The 23,921-nt window shown below is 36.2% G+C and overlaps 1 protein-coding gene across 1 annotated transcript in view; it reads right to left on the bottom strand.

The window, feature by feature from the left end:
- Window positions 1-4,620: 4,620 nt before the first annotated feature.
- Window positions 4,621-23,921, bottom strand: part of Gabra2 (gamma-aminobutyric acid type A receptor subunit alpha2) — a 130,858-nt gene continuing 111,557 nt past the window's right edge. Inside the window, exons 8-9 of the mRNA XM_052198675.1 lie at window positions 15,706-15,908; window positions 4,621-4,917 (exon numbers count right to left, since the gene is read on the bottom strand). Of these exons, the coding sequence (XP_052054635.1) occupies window positions 4,621-4,917; window positions 15,706-15,908 (500 nt within the window). The remainder of the gene's footprint in view (window positions 4,918-15,705; window positions 15,909-23,921) is intronic.

The raw sequence follows: 23,921 nt of genomic DNA, 5'->3' as shown, positions 1-23,921 counted from the left end.
AGGACATTGGAAGAAGGAAGACTCACTCTTTGCCTGCTTGCCTCTAAAGCAAGGTGAGCAACTGTTAAATCTTTGGACTGCCATCACAGCTGCTGTTGACCATTGTTGGGGAGTGGATTACTGACTGTTAGTCATCAACAAATTTCCTAACTATATAGAGACTACCCATATGTTCTGTGGCTCTAGAAAACCCTGACTAATACAGAACTATTTCAATAAAATATTGTTTACTGCCTTTAAACAAACAAACAAACAAAATCCTTAGGCTAATATAAGAAAATTGAAAAGTATAATGAGATAAAAAACAAATGAAAATAAGTGGTAATAAGCAAATGGTTTGTTCGTGCTTCCCTTTAAATTTTGAATCATTTGAAATGAATATATTTCTAATAATTGCCTCAAAAATATGAAAATGGATATTGGAATGTTTAAATTTTAATAACAGCTATCACATGCTTGGTATTCTGTCTCGAGATTTCAGCTAAAGAAGAAATGTTTCTGTTTCACAGGTCAGTGTCTAAGGGTCTATATCTATGAACCCCACATGAACACATAGAACAAGTCCTTTGCAGCTGCCAAGGCACCATCACTTGACAAAAGAGCACACATGACCTCCTAATTTTCTCAGAATGATGACAAGGCATCCCAAAATACAAAGTATCCATAGAGCTTCAGAGAACTTCCACCCAGCAGCTGACTCAAGCAGACACCAACAGCCAAAGAATGGATGGAGCTTTGGGACTCATAGAAGAATAGGAGAAAGGATTGCTGGCCCTGAAAGGGATAAGAAATCCACAGGAAAACAACAGAGTCAACTAATCTGGACCCTCGGGGATCTCAGAGACAGAACTGCCAACCAAAAAACATACACGGGCTGGACCTATGCCTTCTGGCCCATATGTAGAAGATATGCAGTTTGGTTTTCATGTGGGTGGCAAACAACTGAAATGGAGGATATCCCCAAGCTGTCCCCTATATGTAGGATTTGTTCTTCTAGCTTGGCTGCCTTCTCTGGCTTCAGTGGGTAAGAATATACCTAGCCTTATGAAGACTTGATGTGCCAAGGTGGCTAGGTAAGTACAGAGAGAGAGAGAGAGAGAGAGAGAGAGTCATAGAGACCTAGAGACATTAAAAGTCCCAACCAGTACCCCAGAGTTCCCAGGGACTAAACCACCAAACAAAAGATTACATGGAGGGACCCATAGCTCAAGCTGCATATTAAGCAGAGGATGGCCTTGTTGGACATCAAAGGAGGAGAAGCTCTTGGTTCTGAGAAGACTCAATGCCCCAGTATAGGGAATGCCAGGACAGGGCAGCAGGAATGGGTGGGTTGGTGAATAGGGGGAGGGGGTGTGATAGGGGGTTTTCAGAGGGTAAATGAGGAAAGGGGATAACATTTTCAATGTAAATAAAGAAAATATCTAAAAATAAAAAGAAAACAGACAAGCAAAAAGAGACATAAATAGATGGATAGTAGATAAATAGATAAATAGATAGTAGATGATATATTGATAATAGACAAACAGATAGACAGACATGATTAAAAATAATACCCAAAGAAAATGTGAATGAAATAATGTTTTGTTTATTTTAAATAAATTGTGAACGTTTGAAGGTCATTTTTAGAAACATTATCCAAGAGTTTCCTTATCCAGGTGTGTTTGAATTTGTAATACATCCTGAAAATATCTTGGAATATTAGGATTGTCAAGTAAAAACAATGGATATTTTATATTCACCTTTTTCCCTGTATTTATCGTTAAGGAAAGTAGAAGAAAAAGAAGCACAAGCCCATTTTAGTAGGTCTATAGCTCATAGATTTTTCAGTATTATCTTAATTGGCATCTTTCTATAAATTAGGTATTTATAATAAAATGATTTTATGTTTCCCTAGAGTCAGTGTCTGTGATATCAGAGATGGTTTTGTATAAGAAAGTATAAAAATACACCAAAGTCAGAAACCCAATAGGAAATTCTGAAAGACACAATTAGGAAGTCTAAATTATGAGAATGTCATTAGATTCAAACATGACTCTCATGAATGAATTGAAAATCTTCAACTATCTTATTTCAGTGAATAAGAGTAATATTAATTTTCTACTCTGTCTGCCATAAAAAGTCAATCAAAACCTTCAAAAGAATTACCATCAACATAATCCCAGCACGCTGATGAAGATACAAAGGGATCATTTCTGTTTACCTATCACAAGTATTTAGAGCTATTTTTACATATGTACAAGTTCATAATAATGTAACCTATAATCAGACACTTAAAGGCTAGGACAGAAGTATAAGCTACCCATTTTAAAGATTTATTTTCTTTTTTCAATTAGTTGGGTCATTGGGTATGTGAACACATATGTAATACTATCCAAGGAGTCCTAAAGATCTCCTGGAGCACACATCACAGGTAGTTGTGCTACTATGTGGGTGCTGGAAACTTGAAATCAAGCCCTCTGCAAGAGAAATATGTGCCATTAACCTCCGAACTCCCTTCCACCACCCTAAATGTTCTTAACGTATGGGCAGCATACACCATGGACAGCATCTTACCATTTGCCTTCAAATGTCACACCACTTCACACTTCTGCAACCATCCCAAATGTATCCACAAGAGCCTTTGTGGTACAAAATTATTTAAGAAGTCAGGGTATATTTTATTTCACTGGATGGGCAATATTCACACTCTAAAACTTGTTTAGATAATAAAGAAGATGTTACTGAAAGGGAATTAACAAAATACATTTATTGGCTCATGTAATATTTTTATTAAGGTTGAGGGATTACTTTTTATTTCTGTGAGGAAGGTTTTAAGAGCAAGTTTGTCTTCAGAGCGAATTCTGTTAGGATGAAGCTGTGACCCAGGTACGAATACAATCATGCAAAACACATAGTAAAATCACATTAGAAAAGAAAACGGGGAAGCCGACAGAGGCAAAGAACAGCAGTGTATTTTGTTGAGAGTTTGCTTATTTCCAGAAGGTGCCCCTTTTATTGATGTTGTGAACAGACCTGGTTTGCACTATACTCAAATACTGTACAAAATTGCAAGAAATGCCACAATTTGACTACTTAATTTCTACAAAAACGCCATCGTGAAGTTGCGTTTAATTTTAAAAGTCAACTAATAACTGCTAATGTACACATCGGTCATCGGTAAATATAGTTTTGACAGAGACACAATTAACTTTAGCTTATTTCAGGGGCATAAATAGTATTTTATGTATTAAAAGAAAAATGAATTTTACCCATTAGCATTCAGTAATTTTATAAAATTGAAAATCATGTTTTCTAATGTAGCTATTTCCAGTGTGTGTGTGTGTGTGTGTGTGTGTGTGTGTGTGTGTGTGTGTGTGTGTGTGTGTGATATAATCCACAATCTGTTGATGATGTCTTAAAGTCATTGTTTAAAAATGTTCAACTCTTACCAAAACCTCTTCTGGTATACAAAGCTGCTGTAAATTCGAGTCAATGAAATTGAAAGTTGCGATTTAGAAAAGCAGATTTACATTAATTCCTGTCTGAAAAAAAGCTGCTTTTCAGACAGAAAAATGTGCCAACTAACTGCCCTTTCCTTTAAAATTAGCGGCTTCTGAGCTCTGATGAGAAGAAGCCTTAAGGCAGAATTTGCAGTAAACAGGAAAGAAGAGAATCATGTAAGTGCTCGTCTGTACCGGGTACACCTATGAATTCTCGTTGCTTGGAGTTTTTGGCACAGCTTTCTAATCTGATATGAGTGAACTTCGCTCCATTGCAGCCAAGATGGCTGCTTTCTTCCATTCTCCAGCACCAGAAAAGTTCAGCTGACAACACATCCCTGGAAAGACTAAGTCCAAATATTTTCTTCTTCTTTTTCTTTTTTAATGTTAGGTAGTTTCCAATGATTGAAATGAGCTGAAAGGTTCAGTTACTACTTTCAAATAAACTCTGAAGCTAAAAATATAATGACTGTGACATTCCAATAGTTATTAAGTTTAAGCATCATTAACATCCTGTCATGGTGACTCATGGTTATTTGAGCTTGTCATGCTTGTAATATGTACATGGCTACAGATATGCTACATAGTAATTAAACGCTGTTTTCACATCTCTAGCTTTCTCTTTATGTGCGTCAAGCTTCCAATGACACTAGCAGGGTTCTGAACGCTCCTAAAGCAACCAGGACAGAGGTTTGGCTGTTTCATATATTTGAGTGGCAATATTAATCTCTGATCATCCTTAGGCGACAGTAGAAATATTTTTCTGTGTAATATTGAAATCAAAGGTTTCCCAAAGTGTGACATAGAATCCCAACTTTCATCATAATTAGAACGTTAAGAAATAAATAATGGGATCTGAAACCCACTTTTAACTAGGTGGGTTATTCCTAGGTAAATGTGTTAAAAAGGCAATGGCTCTTTTGGCACAGGATGTTTTCTGCCTGTATTTCCATGAGTTAGCAAATGCAGGTCTCCTTTAGAGGTCTACTGGTAAGCTCTACCATTATATACATACTATATATATATTGGGTCATAAATTAGCAGTTATTAGTCAGACTGTACAAAGCGAAAACAAAAACAAAAAAAACCAAAACCCAAGTATAACATTGCCAAACATCCCAAAAGTAATCAATGTCTAGACTCATGGACTGACCCCTAATACAGGTTCCCTGTTTAAATAGGTAGCCCAATAAACTAAATTAAAAGTACCAAACAGAACTGGGAACACTATTCTAGACATTCTGTCAATTTTGCTGACACTGTTGAAGGTTTTCTTGGCTTCGGCTGGCTTGTTCTCTGGCTTCTTGTTCGGTTCTGGTGTTGTTGCACTTTTGGAAATGGTAGAGAGGACAGGATCTTTGGAAAGATTCGGGGCGTAGTTGGCAACAGCTACCGCATAGGCATTGTTCTGTATCATGACGGAGCCTTTCTCTTTTTTCTATTGGAAAATAAAAAAGTTGATACAATGTGGGTTTAGCCCGTGTCTTAAAAATTTCCAAACAACAGTTCAAATTCTAAAAAAAAAAAATTACTCAAACATGCATCATTATTAGTAGGCAATAAAAATTAAGGGAAGTAAAGAAAACAAGTTCTGTAAATCTTAAAAATCCTGAGTGAAGAAACTTATAGAGAATGATTGCAGGCACCATTTTCTAGAAAACTAATTTTTGTTGTTTACATGGAAAATGAACACTAGAAAACATAATTTTAATAATAGTTACACTCTTAAAGTCACTCACCTGTTTTTTAATAGTGAGCCAAAAAAATAAAATAAAATAAAAAGATTATAAAGAAGAACTATGATCATCAACAATGAGTGACCACAAATTTTTCCAGGTAGCAAGCAGAACTCCACTCACCTTATTATGAACTTATAAGGTAGTGTTTTAAGGTTGCAGGAAATTGTAACTTTATGTAGGACTGCAGATGTAGAAGAAGATAAGCCTGCAAACCACTACTGTAATAAAAAGATATGAATTCTACCTTTTCAGCTTCCCTAAGCCCACCATTCCCTTTCTTTCTTATTAATGAAGAATTTCCAGTTCAGGTGTCAGTAGTTTTTGTCTCTGTTCCTATTGCTTACTCCAAACAGTTTCCCTTTGTGTTATTTTAGCTTGGCCGAACTCATTCTGGTCATTAGAAACTATTGCTACAGGGAGAGACTTAGGAACCAATTGAGAACCCAAGTCCTAAGCTTAAATCTCTCCCACAGTAGCTCAAGGAGTGCAGGATACAAACAGCGCCTTTTAAAACAATTCTTCCCTGGGTTCACTAAGTACAAACCCTTGTGAAATAAGTTTGCTTTTGTAGATATTTGCCTGCTACAGAGCCTTGGGACATCTCGTTTGTTTTCATAGGTCACCCTGGATTTGAAGTAATTTCCATGGAATGCTTTGTCTAAAATAAATGTTGTTCCCTACGTGTCCCATCTCAGAGTACTTAGATTTGTTTCTGTCACAACATTTATGAAAGCCCATAAACACTTGATTTTCGATATGATTATTTAATTGGCATCTTCTGTTCTCATTAGGATCTATGTTCAATAATGGTGATGGAATGTCTGTCTGTCTTCTTGGCCTTTGTAAACTTAGCACACAGCATGAGCCTGTCCCACAAATAACTTTTGTGGGGTAGGCATAACGTACATATGACAAATGGAATCTGAAACTACAAATACTGCTTATTTTTATTCTAATATAAGTATATTATGATTTAGCTACATGTCAAAAACTGAGCCAACAATGAGTTACCCAAAATTGTAGAAAGCAATTTCCACTTTATCTCCATACTATGTTTAGAACAGTGGTTATAACCATTTTAAAGCATGATAAAGGCTCCCATCTATGAAATAATTGTGAAAAATATCATAGCGGTTAAATATGTCAGCGTTCCAAACAACTGCAATGTCTTTCTGTCTGAAAATTTTATTGAAGTTTAAAGTATTTTTCCTCTAAAATACCTTCTTAGTTGAAGATTATATCACAATGCCCATCTTCAAAAAGTTCAATAATCCATGAAATGCATAACAAATATTTGTTCTGTTATTTGAAATATATCTAAAGTGATAGTAAAAATAATAATCAGATTGAACTTAAAATGAATAAGAGCATTGAGCAGAACTTTTAGCCATTCTGTTTCAATTTCCTGATTAATAAGAGATTGAGATAATAAGAAAGCTATATTGACTTGATATGATATACTAATTAACATAGGCCACTCTCATATTATGAAATTACTTTCTTTAAGAAAAGTGGAGTTTCAACTGTCATTATAATAATCTAGACCAGCAGTTCTCAACATTCCTACTGCTGTGATCTTTTAATACCTCTGTTGTGGTGACCAAAAGCAAAAAGAAATGTTTACTTGCTACTTCATAACTGTATTTTTCTACTGTTATGAATCATAATGTAAACTTCTGTGATTTTTAGTGGTCTTAGGTGACCCATGTAAAAGGAGAATTTGAATCCCCAAAAGGATCCTGATACACCGGTTGGGAATACTGACCTACACAATTATCATTTGTGAAAATGTAGCGTATAAAAATTATTATGCATTTAGGCAAGATTTCATAAACACAGAAAGACTTGTGGAGCTTTTAATGAAAATGAAAAATTAAAATCATGTTAGAAATTATTTTTTAGAAATTAAGACAATTAGATAAAATATATTTTGTTGCAGTAAGGGTTTATAGATTGAAATAATAACCTTACTTTTACTTTTAAATGAATAATAGTAAAGTTGTTTATGAATGAAAAAAAAAAACTACAATGTACAACAATGGCAAATGAGAAACAAAAGGCCTCTGCCAGTAGCTACTAACCAAATATCTCCCCTGGGTAATTGTGTGGAACTGTTTGTTCTCTACTAATACTGTATAGTCTTTAAGAAACAACTAATCCTCTGGGTATATGCCCAGGAGTGGTATAGCAGGATCCTCTGGAAGTAACGTGCCCAGTTTTCGGAGGAACCGCCAGACTGATTTCCAGGGTGCAAAAAAAAAACAATTTGCAACCCCACCAGCAGTGGAGGAGTGTTCCTCTTTCTCTACATCTTTGCCAACACCTGCTGTTTACTGAATTTTTAATCTTAGCCATTCTGACTGGTGTAAGGTGAAATCTCAGGGTTGTTTTGATTTGCATTTCCCTAATGACTAATGAAGTTGAGCATTTAGAGAATTCCCCAGCAGGTAATAAGGATACATGCTCCACTATGTTCATAGCAGCCCTATTTATAATTGCCAGAAGCTGGAAAGAACCCAGGTATCCCTCAACAGAAGAATCGATGCAAAAAATGTGGTATATATACACAATGGAGTACTCTTCAGCCATTAGAAACAATGAATTCATGAAGTTCTTAGACAAATGGATGGAGCTGGAGAACATCATACTAAGTGAGGCAACCCAGTCTCAAAAGATTAATCATTCTATGCACTCACTAATAAGTGGATATTAGCCTAGAAAATTGGAATACCCAAAACATAATCCACACATCAAATGAGGTACAAGAAGAACGGAGGAGTGGCCTGGTTCTGGAAAGACTCAGTGTAGCAGTATAGGGCAAAAGCAGAATAGGGAAGTGGGAAGGGGTGGGTGGGAGAACAGGGGGAGCGAAGAGGGTTTATGGGACTTTCGGGGAGTGGGGGGCCAGAAAAGGGGAAATCATTTAAAATGTAAATAAAATATATTGAATAAAAAAATTGAAAAAAAATTTAAAAAAAGAAACAACTAATCACAACCACCACCACCACCACAACAACAACAACAAATTTCCAATATTTACTTGGAATTTGTTTGTTCTAACTATAAAAATAAACAGTGATGTTTTTCATTACAGAAAATATAGCTTCAATATATGAAGATGAGTATACAATTCGGAGGAGATCTAACTGTAAAACAAATGGTCGAGGTTACTTCAAAACATTCCCTTGGAAGTTAGAAACTACCATTTTCCTATCAGCAGTAAGGACTGTCTAACAGTAACACATCCAGTCTTCCCAGGAACCTACTTCTGACAGGAGAACTCTACGAAAGGTCACTGAATGAGTTGTCCAACATCTCCTCTACCCTAGCCATGGCAGAGCACAGCTTTCTTGACTCATGATATTACAAATTCTTGTTTAAAGAGAATTGGTTCCCCTCAGTGCACTTGAAAGCTAACAATGATTCTAAGTAATTCCAACTGTTCCTCTTTGTTTAAGATGAACTATACAGAGAGAAATATGTTAGTGGGTCCATAGCAGACGTACAGCATTAAGATGCTTTAGTGAAGTTAGATTCTCAATGACCAGGAGCACTCTACCTTAATTGGCCAGTTTTTCACAGTGTGGAAAGGTGCTACACAGGCCAGCAGAGAAGAATAGAAAAGTCGTGTCACCAGCTTGGTCCCCCCTGTATAGTTTAATACTAAATCATAAAAGTAAAAAAAAAAAAAAAAAAAAAAAAAAAAAAAAAAAAAAAAAAACCACTCTCTGATGAAGCTGATCCGCAAGTGGGAACTCATGCTTTGAATTTAAATTGGGGTGGGTAGGAGAAGAATTCATCTCCAAGGGAAGAACGTACTATTGTTACTTAGATAAAATATTATGCTATTAAACTTCCTTCTACATTTATATGTTGACGCCCAGGGTTGTGTGCTGCTTTTAACATTAAGGTTTGTTCTTTTGTTTCCTGGACATTGATTGATGCAGAGGCTCATAATTGATCAAAATGTTGAGACTAAATAAACATGAATGTTGATCTTTAAATGGGACATCCGTATCAATCCTTTCTTCCAGGACTTAGGCATTATCATAGAAGAGGGGGGAGAAAAATATAGGAGTCACTGGATGAAGAACAAAAAGGAATGGTTACTTTTCACTAATTTTAAGAAGTTAGGACTCATTAGAAAGAGCCTGATTCAGTAGTATCTAAACAATATCATTTCCCCAGTGCTTGGTGGCAATTAAGACTTTTGTTCTCCTGCTTGACAAAAATCAAGGTGTTGCCTGGTGTTGTCTCCTATGAGTGTGAATGTGTTTCAGTTAAGTGTGGGTCTGAGCACGATCGGTCTGGGCTTCGCTCACTGCTATTCTGAAAATGACTGGCACTCTGCTTCTTAGGCCCTAAGCTCATATTCACAGGGAAAATTCACTATCAAGCCTCACAGGAAATCACAGCAGTGTTGGAATTCTTATTTTCAAGTGCTTCTCTCACAACACTGAAAAAATATTTTTGGTGTATTAAGTTTTAAAATAAAGTCATCATAACTTTTGATTAAAAAAAAAGTTACTAGACAGAATGGTCCTGCGTGATTACATACCCAATAAAACACTTAGAAAACCCAGTAGTCACAATGCATGTATAATAACCAACAAAACTGAAAGTAGAGGTCACAAGTTCTTAATGGTAAGTGAGGATTTGATTTCCCACTCAACAACATGGTAGTAGGAAATGAAGTGAGCCAGTGTGCAAGAATGCATCTACCAACTAGGTCAAGAAGACAAAGAATGTTTCATACAGCAATGACAGCCTGTGCATTCTCTCAAAGTGCATGGGGAGATATCCAGCAAAGTGGATACTGGGTTGAAAAATATCGACTTTTAAAGCATAGAAACAATTTATTTTTGGAAATAAATATATTGGACCTTAAAAAAAGTTACTAGTAGCTATACCTAGATGACCAATAAAAAATCCTTTCCACAGCTCTCAATCACTGTACTTCACTTTATTTTGGTTTTAGTGAGTAATTAAAAAGGAAATCAATTCGAAGTAAGCTCAACTAAAATCTCTACCCTTGCTGGCCAAATGCACTCACGCACACTCACAACTTAACCTATAATGGGGCCACAATTCAACCAGAACCTCATAATTAAGCTGTATTGATTTTCAAGTCAGATGGGCTAGAGTGTGTACAATTGCTACATTAGTAATGACTGCCCTTCGTGTCACACTCAGTGAGGCAGCACTTCCAACTGGTTGCCTTAAATGCTCTTTCCACATCTTGTCATAGTATTCTGGAATTAGTCTATAATAACAGATAAATGTTCCTTTTCTCTCTTTTTCATTTAATTATAAGCAAATTGAAAGCATAGAATGTCCTGCAGAGATCCTAGCATATGTATTGACCTGGAACAGACTCATAAATGCTTTGCAAAATGATAGAATTCTGTTTTTAAAAAAAGTTTAAATAAAATTTAATAAATGTAAGGAGAAGTAGGCTGTTTTGTAAGACGAAATAAATATTCCATTAGATAAGAATAAAACCAGCAGCATGTCGACAATTTTACTACAGTATTATCTCAAGGTCCACTATGTCACTTTGTAGAGTTGAGGAAGACTGGTCAATGAATAAATAACTACAACATATATGGGGTGCTGGGCACACTGTGCTTGGGTTGTGTACAAGTAACCATGGCTCGGGGGTGGGACTTTTGATTCAGTCAACTATAAACTATCACGCTGTTATCCATATATTGACAGCTCAGTTCTCAATGAAGTGAAATGAAAGAGCGATGTAATAATCCGCATCATTGTGTGGCAGTGTGGTAGTGACACATTTCTCTTTTCCTGATATCAGGTCTCCAGCCACAGTGGATGCCACACACTCATGAGCACATAGGCAGCCTAATTTGATGCAAGGGATTATTGGTAACAAAAATAAACAAAAAGAGAACATGAATCTAAGATAGAGGATAGGGCAAGATAGAGGATAGGGCACTAGGGAGTGGGAGGGAGATAGTGGTGAAGGGATGCAGTCAGCATACATGCAAGCTACTTCCAAATAAATAGCATTAAGACCAAGAAGTAAAAATTATGCTTGATAAGATGCAAAATATTTTGAATTTACTACATTTTTGAAGACTGTTGATACATATTTAAAATGTCAAATCTAGACTCTCGACCGCTGAATCCAAAGGTTTACACAATTGTTTTTACGAACTTGACATCCTTTATGTGGTAGAGAAAGTAACAGGCTAGCAAGTTGAAGAAATTATCTAGCTAATATATGGGCACAAATCAGAAGCAGGACTTGGCAGATGAGTGAAAATAACTACCGTGTAGTTTCAGAAATCGACACTTACAGTAGGCATATGAGAATCCCTATCAAACAGTCCTTACAACAGGCACTGGAGGAAAACCTAGGTTTACAAAGATGAATGGATGCTCTTTTTACTGTGCCCTTTCATGGTGTGTTTTCTTCCTTCCTTCCTTCCTTCCTTCCTTCCTTCCTTCCTTCCTTCCTTCCTAACTTCCTTCCTTCCTTTCTCTTTTCTTTCTTTCTTTCTTTCTTTCTTTCTTTCTTTCTTTCTTTCTTTCTTTCTTTCTTTCTTTCTTTCTTTCTTTCTTTCTTTCTTTCTTTCTATTCCTTTCCTTGTTTCTTTCTTCCTTCCTTCTTTCCTTTCTTCCTATCTTCCTTTCTCCCTTCCTTCCTTCCTTCCTTTCATTCTTTCTTTCTTTCACCACAGATAATGCTTCCATTAACTGACTCAGTATCCTGACTAAGAAAAGTTATAATTACAGAAGAGCATGTAGAGGTTTAATAGTCCATCTTCTTCTCCAAGTACTGTAAAGGCTTTGCATAGCTTAAACTGGACCATGAGAGCCGGGCAGTGGTGGCGCCTGCCTTTAATTCCAGCACTTGGGAGGTAGAGGCAGGCAGATTTCTGAGTTCGAGGTCAGCTTGGTCTACAGAGTGAGTTCCAGGACAGCCAGGGCTACACAGAGAAACACTGTCTCGAAAAAAAAAATCGAAACAACAATAACAACAACAACAACAAAAACCCAGACCATGAGAAAACTTCATACTTGGACCATATTAGTTTAGATCCTTGAAGGATTGCCTTAGGTGGGTTGGGTGTAATATAATGCCTTTGCCTTTTATTAAAGGGACTACAATGAACATTAATGTAAACTCATTGCACCACTTATTGTGAAAGAGGTAACATCACTTGCTACAGCAACCAGCCACTCTATCATAAAAGCAATTCTAATTCAGGGAAAGAATTTTCTTTATGAAAGTTTTATTTTCCTCACTTTTGATTAAAAACATAACACCCCAAACCCTCCTGCAGACTTGCTGAGCAAGGACCGTACAATGTAAAATACAACTACCATGGCTGTGAATTGTTACCAGTGAGCCAGCTAATAGGAGATAGGTGACCCTAGTTTTCTTTGATTCTAATTTTCTTCTTCTACTTTATGATTTTATTATATGTAAGTTATATATATTATATATGATGTTATTATTTGAATTTCATAAACTCTTTAAAAATCACTTGAAAATTATTTTTAAAATAAGATGATGCCAAAATGCCATCAAGGGTATGGAGAGAGGACTCAGGGATTGAGAGCACTGCTACGCTGCCGGAGGACATGGGTAGTGCACCAAGGGCGGCTGGTCTGATGTCAGAGACATGAAGACACATAAGATTTTTGAGGGAAGTAGCTGTGATTTGCAGTAGGCAGAGTTGGAATATATGCCCCAATCCTAGATAGTTGTATTTCAGTTTCAACACTTGTAAAATGTGCATTCCTGACCAAGTAATTATGTGAAAATAACCCTAGATTAAATTAAAATGCTCATAGGCATATAAATGTAAGTGGATAACACTTTTAGAAATTCATTTTTTATTGGATATTTTCTTTATTTACATTTCAAATGTTATCCCCTTTCCTGGTTTCACCTCCAAAACCACTCTGTTCCATCTCCCTTCCCCTGATCACCATCCCAACCACTCCCACTTCCCTGTCCTTTAATTCCTTTATACTGGGGCACTGAGCCTTCACATGACCAAGGGCCTCTCCTCCCTTTGATGTCCAAGAAAGTGATCCTCTGTTACATATGCAGCTGGAGCCATGGTTCCCTCCATGTGTGCTCCTTGCTTGGTAGTTTAGCCCGTGGGAGCTCTGGGGGGTATTGGTTGGTTCATATTGTTCTTCTTCTTATGGACCTGCAAGCTCCTCCAGCTCCGTGGTCCCTTTCTCTAGCTCCTCCATTGTGGACCATGTGTTCAGCACAATGGTTGGCTGAGAGCACCCACCTCTGTATTCTACTTATCATTCATCATATAAATAAATCTATAAGAAAACTACTTACGTGGTCCATATTACTCTTGGAATTCTACCTTCTGTAATTAACTTTAGAGCTGAAAAAACAAATGATCTGCACTAATGTTTTGGGTTACCCTAAGATTATGATGTGTTTAAAAAGAACATTAAAAATAGGAGGTGTTAAATGAGCTATAAAATAATAGTGAGATATAACATGAGGTATGTAAGAAGGATAAAGAGTATAAGTTATTGACAGATACTACAAAAAAAAAAAAAAACAAAAAACAAAAAAAAGTCCTGTTTGTTGGAATGTGATATTTTGTCATGCCCTGGACTGAGGTATTAATTGCTCATAAGTACTTATATAAAAACAGAGAAAAGACAAATAAGGAGGTAAGGCTGGATTTCTTTTGCTTTGTTTTGCTGCTACTGCTGCTGCTGCTGCTGTTGTTTTCTGTGTCTTTTGGGAAGAGGAAGGGTGAAGAGGTTGATAATAGCCATGCTTATTAATTATTACACATTATTGCCTAGTCATAACAATTTTACAGACATCACTGTTGCACACCAACACTAGGAATTCCAGTATATGAGGACACCTGAGTGAATCTAGGCTGAAGTTACTTTCATTGTTAAGAACATTGAGTTAAAAAATTATCTATGCTTACAAACAGTTGGCTAGACACATAGCAGAATGAGTTACCCTGTCCCAGCTTTGTAAGTCCTTGACTTTTTAAAATTAAATATTCATTCATTCATTCATTCATTTCTTTTATCTGATGTGTATGGGTGATTTTCTGCTTATATACAGGAGTGTTAACTGTGCTTCCAAGGCTTTAGGGGGCCACAAGAGGGTATCAGATCCCCTGAGACTACAGGTTCAAACAGTTGTCTGCCAACATGCAGGAGCTGGGAATCCAACCTTTGCTCCCCTGGAAGAGCAGACAGTGTTCTTAACTTCTGAGTCATCTCTCTAGCCCTAGTCCTTGACATTTATTAGAAAATTTGGAGATGACTGGAAACATCTGAGCATAGGTAGTTGTCAGCAATCGCGATGTTAGCTCAAGTGGAAATGACTAGGGAAGAAGATGGTAGATGATACTGGAAGATTAGAAAAAAACGATGTGGTTTGTAATATGAGTGTGACATTAAAGTACAAGACAAGAGTATTGGTTATAGATTTTTGAATTGGTAATATTTTAATAATATTACCATTTAATAATATAAATATTATATTCGTAATATTTACTGAATATGTAGAATATGTAAGATGCTGTGTAACTTGCCAGGGATAAATGATTTGTTAAAATGACCATGCTATCATTACAATAATCAGCAGACTCTAAGTTCAAATATTCAATCACAAAGGATGAAAGGGGTTTTCTAAATTTCAGGAAAACATACATACTTTTAATGGAACCCAATAATAATGGAAAGCAATATTCAGAAATAGCATTAAAAACTGAAAATTGTGTCAATCGTGAGCAAGGATTACATGATTGATGGCAGCGAGTGAACTACTTAGGTGTTTACTGTTATAGATATTCCTGCAAATTCTATCAGTACAACTTGGATATTGAGAACCACATTGTAAACCAGAAGAAACAAACAAAACCATCAAAGGAGGCTGACATGGTTTGTCTTGGGAATGTGAACATGATCTAAAAGCTTAACTGTGGCAAAGGGCTTCACAGTGTGGAATGAACTGTAGCAGCTGCCAGTGACATCAGCAAAGGATGCTGACAGTACTCAAGTACTTCTTAACAAAAATAAAAAAAAAAGTTGCTGAGTTGGAGCCAAGTCTATGTCCTCAGCACAGCAGCAGAAGACTCAGTGAGCATCCAAGGGGAAGTGTGAAAACTCACATCACATGGTAGGAAATTAGGGAACAGCAGTAAGGGGGCAGTGAAGGGAAGTTTAAGATTGTTTGCTGTGGAGGATTAGAATAAGAAGAGACCCTCCATGCTGCAGAGATGGAAGGAGGACCTGTGTGAACCCACAACAGTGCCATATACAGAACCCCACAGAAGCTGAGGAATAGATTTAAAAGGTGTCATTGTTACAGGAACCCTTAAAGGATCTCAGGCAAGAACAAACTTCTGAAAATGGGTACTTAATCTCAATTTTTAGAAAGGAATCCACAACAAACCTGAATGCATTCAAAATTCTCTTAGATAAGATTAGAAGGGGCCCAGACTTACCTTGTCATTTACTACACTCTTTCCATCCCAAGCCCAGCCTCTTTTCGTGAAGTAATTAACAGTTGCAAATTCAATTAGGGCAGAGAACACAAAGGCATAACAAACAGCAATAAACCAGTCCATGGCGGTGGCATAAGCCACTTTGGGTAGGGAATTTCGAGCGCTGATGCTTAATGTTGTCATGGTTAGAACAGTTGTTACTCCTGTAAAAGAAGAGACAGGAACCAAAGGCAGTCAGTGTTTGGGAGAGAGACTAGCCTAAATTTATTCTTTTCTTTCTCTTGAAACTACTTTTTTTTTTGTGTTGTTGTCATTTCTAATCTCTAGGCAAATGTTAGAAAACAGAGCAAGACCATTATTCTTACTTATCAAACGTCTTGAAGCGGAGGCACCGAACAGACCCTGAAAGTGCCTTGACTTTATACTTCATTCTGTATTAATTCCACTTTAAGTGCATTTGTATTTAAAAAGACAGGTAATATTAAAGCATCAATAGTTATGACAAAAGGCAGGTTATTTAGAGTGACCTATTACTCATCAGCTCAATTAGTATTAAAAACTCATCCACAATACCTCACAGTCTGTTTTATTTAGATGAATCATGCTAAAGTACCTGGCCAAACACTAGCAGTTTTTATAGCAGAAGTATGATTGAGGAAGGTTTAAGATGTTTCTCATTTAAGGACGGCTGTGTACGTGTGGAATTAACTCTGCTTGCCGAGCTTTGAGGAGGCGGATCCTTGTAGCATCACTTAAATTTTGTGTGAAATAAGACAAACTACTAAGCTAAAACTTTGTAAGATAGAAATATCCATTTTAAAATAACCATAAAGCCCCATTCCAAGACAAAAATAATTTTCTAGGAGTCAATTGCTGTGGAAAGAAGAAGAATCAGACTTCTCCAAGGACAAGCTCCTGACTGGCAACCCAAAAGTGTTCATTTCTAAACACACACACACACACACACACACATATATAAGCAACACTAAACTGACTCAACAGGCTTTGTCCTTTTGCTTGTCTGTCTCTGTGTGCACATGTAACAGTGATTGAAAAAGTCATAAATTTGAGAGGAAGTGGGAGACATAAAGTGTATTCCAGAGGGTTAAAGGGACATAGGTATTATGGAAAAACAGTATCCATGTGTGAGATTTATTTTTAAAAATGCAAATTAATGGATAGTTTATACATAGTGGCATCTCCCTTTGCCCCCACACCCCAAATATGTTTCCTTTCTCCTAAAGCTCTTTTTGCTGGTGTCAGACAGTTCACATTTATGGAAAAAAGAAGAGACAGTAAGTTAGGCAGGAAGTTGCAGCACCAGCACTCAAGGCTATAATCAACTGAAAGTCCAACAGCTTAATTGCATACATCAGGGATATTTGAAAGAAAACGAAAATAAATGGCTTGAAGATGTTGCTTGGTTACCCTCATAGCAGCAGGGGTAGGTGCATCTCTGACTCTTTTGCTTGCTCTTGAGATTCTTTTCCTCTTATTGGGTTGCCTTTTTCAACCTTGATATGTCCAAAACTTTTGCCTAGACTTATTGTAACTTGTGCCATGTTAGTTGATATCTCTAAAAGGGCTTCTCTTTTCAAAAGGGATGTGGAAGAAGACTGCATATTGAGGAGAGAGGAAGTGGCAGAGGAGCTGAGAGTAGAAGGGGAGGGGTAACTGCAGTCAGGATGCAATATATGAGAGAGAGGTGAATTAATAAATATAAAAAAAGGTCTGATAGAATGCTGAACTGAAATCATCTGGTCCTGTGCTTTTTTTTTTTTTTTTTTTTTTTTTTGGTTGGAAGACTTTCTATGACCCCTTCTATTTCTTTAGGGGTTATGGGACTGTTTATATGATCTATTTGGTCCTGATTTAATTTTGGTATTTGGTATCTGTCTAGGAAACTGTCCATTTCATCCAGATTCTCCAGTTGTGTTGAGTATAGGCTTTTGTAGTAGGATCTGATGATTTTTTTTGAATTTCCTCAGTTTCTGTTGTTATATCCCCCTTTTCATTTCTAATTTTGTTAATTTGGATACTTTCTCTGTGCCCTTTGGTCAGTCTGGCTAAAGGATTATCTATCTTGCTGATTTTCTCAAAGAACCAGCTCCTGGATTCATTGATTCTTTGTATGTTTCTCTTTGTTTCCACTTGATTGATCTCAGCCCTGAGTTTGATGATTTCCTGTCTTCCTCTCCTCCTGGGTGAAGTACCTTCTTTTTGTTTCAGGTTTTCACGTGTGTCATTAAGCTGCTAGTGTATGCTCTCTCCCATTCATTTTTGGAGGCATTCAGGGATATTAGTTTTCCTCTTAGCACTGCTTTCATTGGGTCCCAAAGATGTGGGTATGTTGTAGCTTCATTTTCATTAAATTCTAATGCAATACCCATCAAAATCCTAACTCAGTTCTTCACAGAGTTAGAAAGAGCAATTCTTAAATTCATCTGGAATAACAAAAAACTCAGGATAGCTAAAACTATTCTCAAAAATGAAAGTAATTCTGGGGAATCAGTATCCCTGACATCAAGCAATACTACAGAGCAATAGTGTTAAAAACTGCATGGTATTGGTACAGTGACAGGCAGGCAGATCAATGGAACAGGATTGAAGATCCAGAAATGAACCCACACATCTATGGCCACTTGATCCTCAACAAAGGAGCTGAAAACACCCAATGGAAAAATGATAGCCTTTTCAACAAATGGTTCTGGTTCAACTGAAGGTCAGCATGCAGAAGAATGCAAATTGATCCATCATTATCTCCTTGTACTAAGCTTAACTCCAAATGGATCAAGGACCTCCACATGAAGCCGGACACTCTGTAGCTAATAGAAAAGAAACTGGGGAAGACCCTTGAGGACATGGATACTGGTGGTCCTGGGTACTATAAGAAATTAGAATGAGCAATAAAGAGCAAGCCAGTATTCAGCCCCCCTACAGGGTCTCTGTGGAAGTTCCTACCTCAAGGTTCTGTTCTTGTTTGAGTTCCTGTTCTAACTTCCTCCAATAATGAACAGGGAAGGAAAGGTAAACCAAAATAAGCCCATTCCTTCCCCAAGTTGTTTTAGTCAATGTGTTCCATCACAAGACAAAAGTAATACCCTCACATTGTGATTATTTTAAAAGTTGGGGGATAAGTTATATTTTACATTTCATTCAGATAAAATGGGATTTTCCCCTCATGTACAATAAAATCACAAGTAGTAAGTAGCAATTATTCCTCTCACTAATGCATGAATACATAAAATATGGTGGTTACAGACATTTGGAAAATAAACTGACCTCAGCAGCGGTTCAGTTATTATGAAAACTGTATTCAAAAAACCAACAAATGGCTCAGTGCATAAAGGTACCTGGCATTCAACCAGATTTTGACCAGTGCTCATGAACACAAGGATTTATGGTTAAAGAAGAGAATGAAATCCTACAAGTTGTCTTCACTCTCCACATGCATGCTATTTGTGCACACACACACAGACACATACACACACACACACACACACACACACAAATAACAAAAAGAAAGAAAGAGAGAAAGAAAGAGAGAAAGAAAGAAAGAAAGAAAGAAAGAAAGAAAGAAAGAAAGAAAGAAAGAAAGAAAGAAACAAAGCGTCTTTAGGAAGAGTGAAAAAACTTAAAAAACATACAGTTACAATAGGAACACACTATGTTTTGAAGCAATACATTGATGGTTATTTTCCTACAGTGTGTTTGCTCAAATAAACAAATGGATACATACAAATATATAATAACTATATGTATGCATATTCCCATGATAGAAACACAAAAATGAAAAGATATTTCCCCTAAAACACTGCTTACAACATTAATTTCTTTTTGTTTTGATTTATGATACAGTTTGGATATTATTTGGGTGTATCCCAAAATTTAGGTTCTGGAAACCACAATACGGTTGAAGCGTTGAAATCTCTCGGAGAAAGGGTCAGTCTGACAATGACTGGACTATACAGATGTTGCTCACAAAATGCATTAAGGTAATGCATATGAGAGTTTTACTGAGACCAAGCCAGCAAAAGAGAAAGAAAACAGGCAAACAGAAATAGTAAGAGAAAGGAGGGGAGGGGTGAGGAGCATGAGACCCAGAAGAGACAGAGAATTCAAGGCATGTCCTTCAATAGCCTTGGCTTTCTGTCTCACTATTGATTGTCTTCAGGAGGAGCTCTTAACCATTCTGATGTCATATGCCATTAGTCCCTCACTAGAAGCTTAGCAAAGGGACCCACCTTGCCTTAGACACTGAGACGTCAAAAATGGATGCTCTAAATTTATAAAGTATATGGATGCCCATTTGGTTAAAAGAAACAGAACATTTTAGCATTTTATTTTGAACTATTTTCTTACCTGTTATGTTGGGCATTAAAATTTATAATAGTAATATAATTTACATTAATGCTAACTAAATATCAATAGCATACACATTTTGTCTCACTGTAATTCCATCACAAATTATTCCATTATGTTTTTATGTTTGTTTAATATAAATACATAACTCACATTGTATATTTCACTTGAACATCTGAGATAAAGAATATAGCAATATATATTAACTATTTTTACATTAGTTCATAGAGCAATATTCACTGTTAGTTTTTATTTCTGCTGTGCATTTGAGTTATTATCCAGCATGTTTTCCTTCAAGTTCATGATACTTTACTCAAGTTTTGCTAATGACAATATTTACTCATTTTGTAGAGTTATCAGAGGTTAAGTAGATGCTGAGAATAAAATATAGCATATCATACATATATTTACTTCATATATGTTCATTCTTCATTGCTGTCACTATTTTGATAAGAAAAATATTTGATTTTTAGTTAAATTGCAAAATTTAGTTTTGAAAATTGAGAATTATTGGGTGCCAGTCTTTCTTTCAACACCCTTGACTGTGAGATCCTAGTGTCTTCTAGTCTCTATCATTATTCACAATTGTTAAATGATAATTATGTTGAGTGCCTCTTACATTTCAAACATCAGTTTTGCTTTTTGTTTTTTAGTGTATTATCTTAACATCATCTGTGTGTTTGTATTCATGTCTGAGTTTGGGACTGTTGAAGCCTGCTTGTCAGCTAGGTAGACACCAATCTTATGAATGCTGAAGTTTCCTGGAATGCCTAAAAACCGAAACAATCTAATCTCTCTCAAGCATCTCCATGTACAGTTTAATACACATTAACACTGTTTGTTCAACATTTCAAAGACACGTGTTCTGCTTGTGTAGACTCTTAAAATCAAGCAGAAGTGAGAACATCTGTTCTTTCTTCAGATGTCTCCTAAGCATACATATAAACCTGGCAGTAAGTATGTGATCTTATAGTCTCTAAGAAATATGCCAGAGTTTTCCACAAATATTATGTACAACTCATTCTCAAGCCTACCTTCACAATATTTGTGATTAATTCATGGTTTGATCCAAATATTTTTTGTTGCCTTGAGGAAGTCTAGACCCTAAAGCCACTGCCTGAAAATATTTTCAGTGGATATCCTCACCCACCAGATTCTAACTTTGAAATCAGGGAAGTTTTGAGTTGGAGGAAACAAAGACCCTCTGGAGTGGTCTTCCAGGGACTCACTATGAAGTCCATACAATGCTTATTCTCTTTTGTGTATGAATAGCTGTGTTTGTGTGTGTGTGTGTGTGTGTGTGTGTGTGCGCGCGCGCACGCACACGTGCATGCGTGTGTGTGTATGTATGTATATTATGTTTATGTATATGTTGTATGCATGTATTCACCACATATAAAAATACCTCTGTCTTCACTATGGAGTCTGGAAGATACCTTAGGTGTCTTCATATAACTCTCCCCGCCTTACTTTATTGAGAACGGATTTCACATTGAATCTAGAACTCACCAATTGTCAAAAATGGATGACCAGGAAACCTGTATAAATTTTCCTGTCCCTACCTCCCACCACTGGGCTTTCAGAAACCTTCTTTGTACATGGGAATGTGAATTCAGCTTACCTTACAACAAAGATTGCATTCACACAGCCATGCCTCCATCCCACTCATTATCTCTGAATGATGTTTTACTTTCTCTAGTTTGAGGAAGGCAGGCTGTTACATTTACCATTCACATTAGCTGGGTTGTGAGCAATGAGACCTACATACCTTATCACATTACCTCAAAGCTTATTATTTGCAACAATATCAGTTATTTCTTCCTTAAATAAGTGTATCCTGGATTCCTGTAGCTAGATAATTTCCAACGTTCTGCAAATGTTAATTTTCATGAATTTTGATAGTTCTTTTAAATGGTTTTATGAATAGGTATAATTTCAGAACTCCTTCCCATTGTTTGTAGTTGTCACCTCTACCAACATTTTAAAAGGAATTACCCCGCGGCTCATCACTTCTGCTTCTGGATAGAACAAAGCCATGTGGATCACTGTTTCAGAAAGATAGGCCCTCAGATGGCTCGACTTCCTAACCCTGTATTTACTGTTTGTCACTAGTATGGCTCTGATAGTTACATAAAAGGTATATTCCTTTTGCTCAGGTAGAATACAAATATAATTTTTAAATATTTCTACAGAATATGGTGAATGACATACTTAGCACAAAGTCTGGCCCACTGTGTATAAATGTTTTCTTAATTCTTGTTTTTCATATATATATAATACTGTTAGACCAATATGTATTACCAATATGAGAAAAAGTTATAGAGTAATTAATTCAGGAATATAGTAGCGTAAACACTTCTTTGAAAGAAATGACTTACATATTAAACCTTAAAAAACAGAGATATAGAAAATTTCTAATTTATTTAAATATGAACAAAGAACATTGTGGCAATGAGGAAATAGAACTATGAACTGATTGTGATTATGTCCATGAGACAGTTTGGTTAAGGGTGATACTATTTAAATGTATTGAATGCATAGTCAGTTGTGTTTGTATGTTGACACAGATGTGCCTTAATGAACTCAGTGAAATAAATTAGACTGGACACACTACAGAAATTATTTTAGAAAAGAACATAACATCCCAATTTAAATTAGAAATGAAATGTACCTGATTTTAATATTGTAGTACTTTTTTAATATTACCACATATATTTAAATATTTTTACTAGTTAAAAACAAATGGACCATATAATCTTTATAATAAAATATAAGCTGAAAGTCATTGTTAATTTGAATTTTCACATATTTAATTTTATTCTTTTAATAAGAATTTTAATTATAACTTCATTTCCCTCCTCTTCTCCCTTTGCATGTCCCCTCCCTCAAATTCCTCTCATGTCCTACACTTCACTCCATCAGAAATTGATCCTTCCTTTGATTATTATTGTTTTATACACACACACACACACCTATGTATATATACATGTAAATATATAGAAATGATGTACATACAAGCCGCAAACTACTAGATTAGAAGCATATATATGCTCTAAACATAGATGCTTCTAAATCCAGTAGACTGTGGGTTGTGTATATATATAAGTTAAGATTTGATGACTCTGAACTGGATAAGCAACTAGGGGCTCACACATGGAAGAGACTAATGTTCCCTCTCTAATGATTTCTTAGTTGCCCATAGTTTGCTTTTTTGGTTTTTTTTGTTTGTTTGTTTGTTTTTTTTTTTTTTTTTGTATGAGTGAAATTACTTAAGATTCCTTCCTTACACTTCAGCATCCTCATGATATTGTTATTGTCTAAGTCATGTTTAGGGAGCCATATTGTTGAAGAATCATGGGAGCCACTTTCCTGTCATTTCTAGAAGACATGATTTCACAGTACATTTCCGGGTTCTCTAGCTCTTACAATCTGCCCCCTGTTCAGAGATGTTCCCTAAACCTTAAGGGCAGGAGTTATGTTGAGGCTGGATTTCCCATGATCAGTAGTTCTCTATGATCTGCTGTGGTTTTCTGTGACAGTCTTCATTTACTACAAAGAGAAGCTTTTTTTTTTGATATGGGATAAAAGAAACACTTAACTGTGGATATAAGCACATATTCTACAATGAAGCTAACAATTATGCTGGTCTAGAAGCACGGTAGCAAAGGATTCTCCTCTAATATCTGTGACATCTCCAGCCCTGGATCATGGCCTAAGTTCTGTATCACTCATGATTTCCATTCTGCTGAGCAAGCTTTAAGTCTAAATGACTGCAGTCAGTTACCATGGAGATATGATCATCGCTGTTTTACTCTTAGGGTTATCTGGTCATTTTTATAGCTCCTTGTTGTTTT

The sequence above is a fragment of the Apodemus sylvaticus genome, chromosome 11 (genome assembly GCF_947179515.1).
Source record: "Apodemus sylvaticus chromosome 11, mApoSyl1.1, whole genome shotgun sequence".
NCBI classification, from domain to species: domain Eukaryota; kingdom Metazoa; phylum Chordata; class Mammalia; order Rodentia; family Muridae; genus Apodemus; species Apodemus sylvaticus.
Note: the sequence above shows the minus strand (reverse complement) of the source record. Positions and strands in the feature narration are given on the sequence as shown.